A 6,000-nucleotide genomic window follows, 5' to 3' on the forward strand; every position below is an offset into this window, starting at 1 on the left:
TCTCTGCTGAGGTCCGACTAAACATCCTTGAGTCAGAGCTAGAGTCTTCCACTCAGTGAAGCTCATGCTCATTGTTGATTGGACAGCTGTGACTCACCAAGAAGGGTCAAGGGGTAGGAAGAGACTCCATTAAGGGGTTATTGAGGCATATGTAGCAATTCAGTCTGCATGTGAGGATAATAGCTATGGATTTTTTTATTCGGAGTTGTTGTTGCCAAACCAGATGTCTTCAGTACCCTTCCTGGTCAAATACCCCCCCCCCCCACTTGCCACAGGTTACGTGTTGTCACAGTTAACACTGGAGGTCTCAATTTTGGTCTGTAGGTATGTGGCCCCAGTGTGATAAATGGATAAAAGACAAAGCAAGGACCACAGGGTTAGTCCAAGGTCATCCTGCAAGCAGGGGCTTCTGTGTCCTGGGGCTATGCTAATACACAACCCTTGATGCAGACTGAGAGGCCAATATGGAAACTGAGCAAATACCCATCACTGCCATCTAGTGGCAGAATAGAAGTACAGCTGGATTTGTTAAGGTGTATGGAAAAATTCTATTTGCTAAATACATTGTAAAATTAATTTGCTTGGACACAATGAAATCAGGACTCCAACTATCCCTTCAGTTGTACCGACTTCTCTCCTGGTCTGAAACTGCACACTCTGATTTCACTGCACCCAGTGAGCTTCTCACAATGCTTTAGAAGCTGCAGCAAGTCAAGATAGAGCCCACGTCATTTCCTAACTGGAGGACGTCCAGCATTATCTAGTCCCTCCCTTCCCAGTCTGATTTGCCCCGGCCCTTTCACTTATCATAAAGCTCTTTTGTCCCGGGGGAACTAATTAAACCCCCTGGGATAACACAGGCAGTGTGCACAGGACAGCTTGAAATCTCCAACAAGGTATTTGTATATACAGAAGATCAATAAAATAAACGACAAAAATCAATGCCGGGGCCACAAATCAACAAAACACAATATCACAGCCTAATACATTCAATGCATCAAATATACACCAAAAGAATTCTACATCAACATTTATTGTAAAAAATTAGACCAAATCACATTATTTCTCTGTGAAAACAATAAAATTCCCAGGGTGCTTTAATCAATCCAACAATAATCATTAAATCCAAATCAGCCGTTGGGTATAAAAAGTGAGGTAGGTAGATCAAAGTTCATATATTGTTCCTGCTAAAAAAGAAGGGGTGATATCGGCTGAATGTGATTGGTTTAGAGTGACAACGAATATGGAACCTAAAACCCCATCCCCGGTATAACACCGGCCAATGAACTGCAAGAAAACGCAGCGCCCATTTGCTTTTTTTGTGCCGTGGTAACATTGTGGCGCCTGAAAATTAAATGTAAATGTATTAAGAAGATGCAGCTGTGTTGTACTACATTACAGCATATGGCAGTGTCATATGTAATAAAAAAAAGATTCATGTCCACAGTAATTTTTTGGGCAAGGTGGGAGTGGTGTACCCTGGGCCTCTGCTTCAGTCACCATTGACGGAGGACAACAGCCATTTATCAGACCGCCCAAGAAACAACCGTATTACCAACCGTGTGAACGTATCCTGTTTGGCGTAGTTGTATGGACACCAAGCTCGTAAGCTTAAAGTTGGCCATACACAGCAGGATTTAGGGAGAGGGGAAGTCACATGACATCCAAAGGACGTCATGTGAGCACTCAGCTCCAATCAAGCCCTGAACTAAAGGAGATTGAATGATGGCCAGATTAAAGAGGAATCTTTATTGACTCGCAATGTGCCTCTGCACGTGATGAGTAATGGACGCTCCAGGAGGAGTCTATTCCCTAGCATAGCCCCCTCTCTCCTTCCACATCATAGCCTGCTCTTCTGTCTGAGCTGATCCAGCTCCTTTGTCCCTTGCCAAAGTGAACGATAGCCGGGAGTTTGATGGTGGCACCACACGATGTCCACACGAGGGAGCCGTTAACAGCGAACCATCCACACATGGGAAGATTTGGGTTGAAGAAGGGACATTTAGATAGTCACATGGTACAATCTAACAGCATGGCTGCCGGATATTTCTCACCATCTAAGCTTACAATCAGTGACCGAAGCCGGGGTACCATTCACCTTCCACTGCACCAGAAGAAGTCCCAGGCCCGGAGTGGGGATACAAGACCCAAAAAGATTCTGGAGTAACATCTAGCGCTACATTCCAGCTGTCCTGGGTACTATTAGCAATGCCGGGGGGGGCGGGGGTTCGTCCCATTCTCATTGTACACAGGCACATTGCAAGGAAATAAAAATACATTTAAAGAAAAAGGAAAATGTTGCAATACTTGATTTTGCAGACAGGTTCGCTTTAAACTATGATCTCTATTAAGGAATGTCTATTAGCGCACGCCTGTGCACTCCCTTTGATTAAAGTCACATGACCGTAGGGTCCATCATGGCCACCTATTGGCTCCGCTTGGAGAGGATCTCCTGGCAGCTCCGATAAATCTCCACCAAGCATTCCAGGCGGGGCTGGGAGCCCTGGAAGACCGGGATGACCTGGGAGGGCCCCTGGGGGTCAGCGGGGTCCCTGAGCAGGATGCAGAGGTTGTAGTGCACCCTGGACATGGAAATGGCCTCATTGATGATGACATCCTGCACCCGGCACATCTCCAGGAACACCGTGCTCTCCCGACCCGAGGCGAATGTCAGGCTTTTCTGGAGGCCCAGGGAGCCCAGCAGCAGCAGGGACTCCTGATCGATCTTCACCAGGTGCAGGTAGAGGAGTAGGCCCAGGATGGTGCAGAGGATAGCGGCGGACAGGACGGCGCTGTGTTGGGTGTAATAGAAGACGCCATAGGCGGCCAGCCACACCGCGCACGTACAGCCGGTGAGGGAGCGAAAGGAGATCTTAGGGCGGATGACAGTGAACTCCTGGCACGTATCGCTGTACGAGTGCTGCTGAAGACGGATCTCCTCCCCGTGAATGTCCGAATACACCTTGCCCTCCATGACTACCGGCTCCTGTCAGACGTCTGTGCCCTGCTTCCGGGAGAACAAGGGCGGGGCTATAGATTCTGCCCTTCTTCCGGGAGAACAGGGGCGGGGCTACAGACTCTGCCCTACTAGGAGAACAAGGGAGGAGCTACAGACTCTGCCCTTCTAGTAGGAGAACAAGGGCGGGGCTACTAACTATACCCTGTTTCCAGGATCCTGTGAGATAATCCCACTTTAGAAATGCGTACTACCAGCTGATTGAGCATGTACAATGAATGACTCACAAACGGCTGTTCCTGCTCTTTCTATTTATAATAGCAAAGTTCATCCTCTGCAATTAGCTTCTATCAATTATTTTCTATGTAGCCCCGCCTCTGATCTCCCAGAAGCAGGGTGTCCTATGAGATAATCCTACTTTAGGAATGCGTACTACCAGCTGATTGGCCGTGTACAATGACGTCATAATCAGCTGTTTCTGCTCTGTCTGCGCGCGCATTTCCTATCTTTTTCAATGGGGTTCTGTTTCACTGTGAGCTCCCCAAGAGTGGGCGTGTCCTATAGACCTCGGAAATCAGCTGCTCCCCGCCCACTTTGTATTGTGAGATAACCCCGCCCCTCTGTTACCAGCAGTTTGAGGTCTGTGTCCATGCTGCTGCCATTACCCCCGATGTATAACCCTTCATATCTCCCACACCCATTGTTGTACAAATGTGGCATTTTCAGGGTACACAGGGGACCCTGAGAGCTGATAATAAACCTAATGTCAGCCATGACAAGTTGCCAGATACGTGGTCTCAAACAGAAAATCCTAATAACAGTCCAGGATCTTTTCTCATTAAAGTGGAACTAAAGTAATATTAAAATAAATTTACTTGCACAGATCTGTGACCTATGCCTCTGTATTTGTAAAAAATAAATAAATAAAGAAATGATATCACTGCGCATGTGTGAAATCGCCATCTTTCTTCTTTCACTGACAGAAAAGTCCGTCTTGTGCATGCCTGGTCTCGGACCTCCTGGGGCCTCCTCATGGCCTGTGTACACCCAGGGGCCACTTCCATGGCATTGAGCATTAGGGTACTGCCAATAGTCTGTGCGCTGTGGTGCCTCTAATATAACTTTCCCCGCTCACTAAACTTTATTGCTGCGTTCAGGCGGTGAGGTGGCGCTGCGGTTACCTCTTCCTCATGCCATGGAGCCCTGGCTCAGGGGGAACGCTCAGTACCGCTCACTGCCGCCTGGGGTCAAATCTGCAGACGCTGCGAGGGACTGAGTGCCTGTTACACATAGCTGGACACTTACCTTCTCTGTGGGAGCCAATAGCCCCCCCCCCATATAAAATGTTATACCCATCATATCATGCCACCCCCTTACTCTCCATGAACCCCAATTTTTCTGTAACATCTTGCTATAGATGGAGCTTTCATTGACACGTGTGGGAACAATCTAATGTGACTATTGTTCTAAATGTTATATGTGCTGCATCAGTTTGTAACAGTAAAATGACTAACAGAATTACATAGAAACAACCCAGGGACTATAAAGTTTGTTGTACAAACGTGAAAATTTGACCCCGTATCTGGCAACTTGTTATGTTCAGGGGGCTGAAATTAGGTTTAGTAGCAGTTCTCGGGGTCCCCTGTGTACCCTGAAAATTTCATGTTTGTACAACAATCAGTGTGGGAGATATTTTGTGCAGTTATCCTTTTTTCTAGGAACCTATTATGATAAATAATCTCCTATGTAAGGCTTTTGTCAAGTCTTAGGAAACAATTGTCACTATCATGAGTTTTTCATTATAAAAAAGATTTATGATATCTGATTGAACAATGGTCTGTTGGTCACAAGCCTAAAGCTACATACACACTTCCAATTATTATCGTTGGAAAACGAACGACGAACGTTCCTGCACGATATATATGAACGATCGTATAGCACCGATCCTGCACATAGAGGTAACGACACGATCGTTCATAGATATTGTACACACAATAGATACGATCGTTTAAGCGATAGAGGAACTATGTGCACGACAGGAAAGTGAACGGACGTTCGTTCATCACGCATGCTCTGAACATGGACGATCAACGAACGACCGTACACACGAACGATGTTCAACGATCGTCGTCCAATCCGATCCGCCGGTCCGGTCGTTCGTTTCCAGCGACTTTCTTCGTTCGTCGGCGTCGTTGGTTACTTTTTTACGAACGATTTTTTGCCCAATCGATCGTTCGTCGTTCGATTGGAACGATAAAAATTGGAAGTGTGTACGCACCTTATTGTTTAATTTGTAAGGTAGAAAGTCCCTGAGTTGTTCAATAAAAGCTCCATCTATAGAGAGATGTTACAGAGAAATTGGGGTTCATAGAGAGTAAGGGGTGGCATGATATGATGAGTACAACATTTTATATAGGGGGATGTGGACAAAAAATGTTTCCCATTGGCTCCCACAGAGAAGGTAAGTGTCCAGCTTTGTGTCCAGGTGGCAGTGAGCGGTACTGAGCGTTCCCCTGAGCCAGGGCTCCATGGCAGGAGGAAGGGGTAACTGCAGCGCCACCTCACCACCTGAACGCAGCAATAAAGTTTAGTGAGCGGGGAAATTTATATTTGAGGCACCACAGCACACAGACTATTGGCAGTACCCTAATGCTCAATGCCATGGAAGTAGCCCCTAATATGCACACTCCATTCGGGGACCCTGGTTCTAAAAAAGCCAATCAGCACAATTTTTACTTTATATAGAGTAATAAATAACCCCTTGTTTTTTCATTTTTTTTTTTAAACACAAAAAGGCAAAGCCCCTGCACTTCTGTCATTAGTGCCGCGGCGGTAACAATTGAATGTGAGCGCAGAGCCTCATGGAATACGCACGCCATGAATCCCAGGAGATTCAGAGAACAGGCATCTGCAGGAGGAACTTTTCTGTCAGTGAAAGAAGAAAGATGGCGATCTCACACATGCACAGTAATATCAGCATTTTTTTTTGACAAATGCAATGGCATACGTAACAGATAATAAAGGTCTCATCCCTTTATTTTTAC

General features: G+C 46.3%; 1 protein-coding gene across 1 annotated transcript; it reads right to left on the reverse strand.

Moving 5' to 3' along the window:
* Positions 1-1,014: 1,014 nt before the first annotated feature.
* PIGH (phosphatidylinositol glycan anchor biosynthesis class H) lies at positions 1,015-3,255 on the reverse strand. Its single transcript, XM_072430290.1, has one exon. It carries the CDS (start codon positions 2,972-2,974, stop codon positions 2,426-2,428), a length of 549 nt encoding a protein of 182 aa, XP_072286391.1. The 5' UTR covers positions 2,975-3,255; the 3' UTR covers positions 1,015-2,425.
* Positions 3,256-6,000: the final 2,745 nt, after the last annotated feature.

Source organism: Pyxicephalus adspersus, chromosome Z, assembly GCF_032062135.1.
Source record: "Pyxicephalus adspersus chromosome Z, UCB_Pads_2.0, whole genome shotgun sequence".
NCBI classification, from domain to species: Eukaryota; Metazoa; Chordata; class Amphibia; order Anura; family Pyxicephalidae; genus Pyxicephalus; species Pyxicephalus adspersus.

Bases quoted from the DNA above. Each gene is read 5' to 3' on its own strand.
- PIGH (XM_072430290.1), bottom strand. From the start codon at position 2,974: ATGGAGGGCAAGGTGTATTCGGACATTCACGGGGAGGAGATCCGTCTT.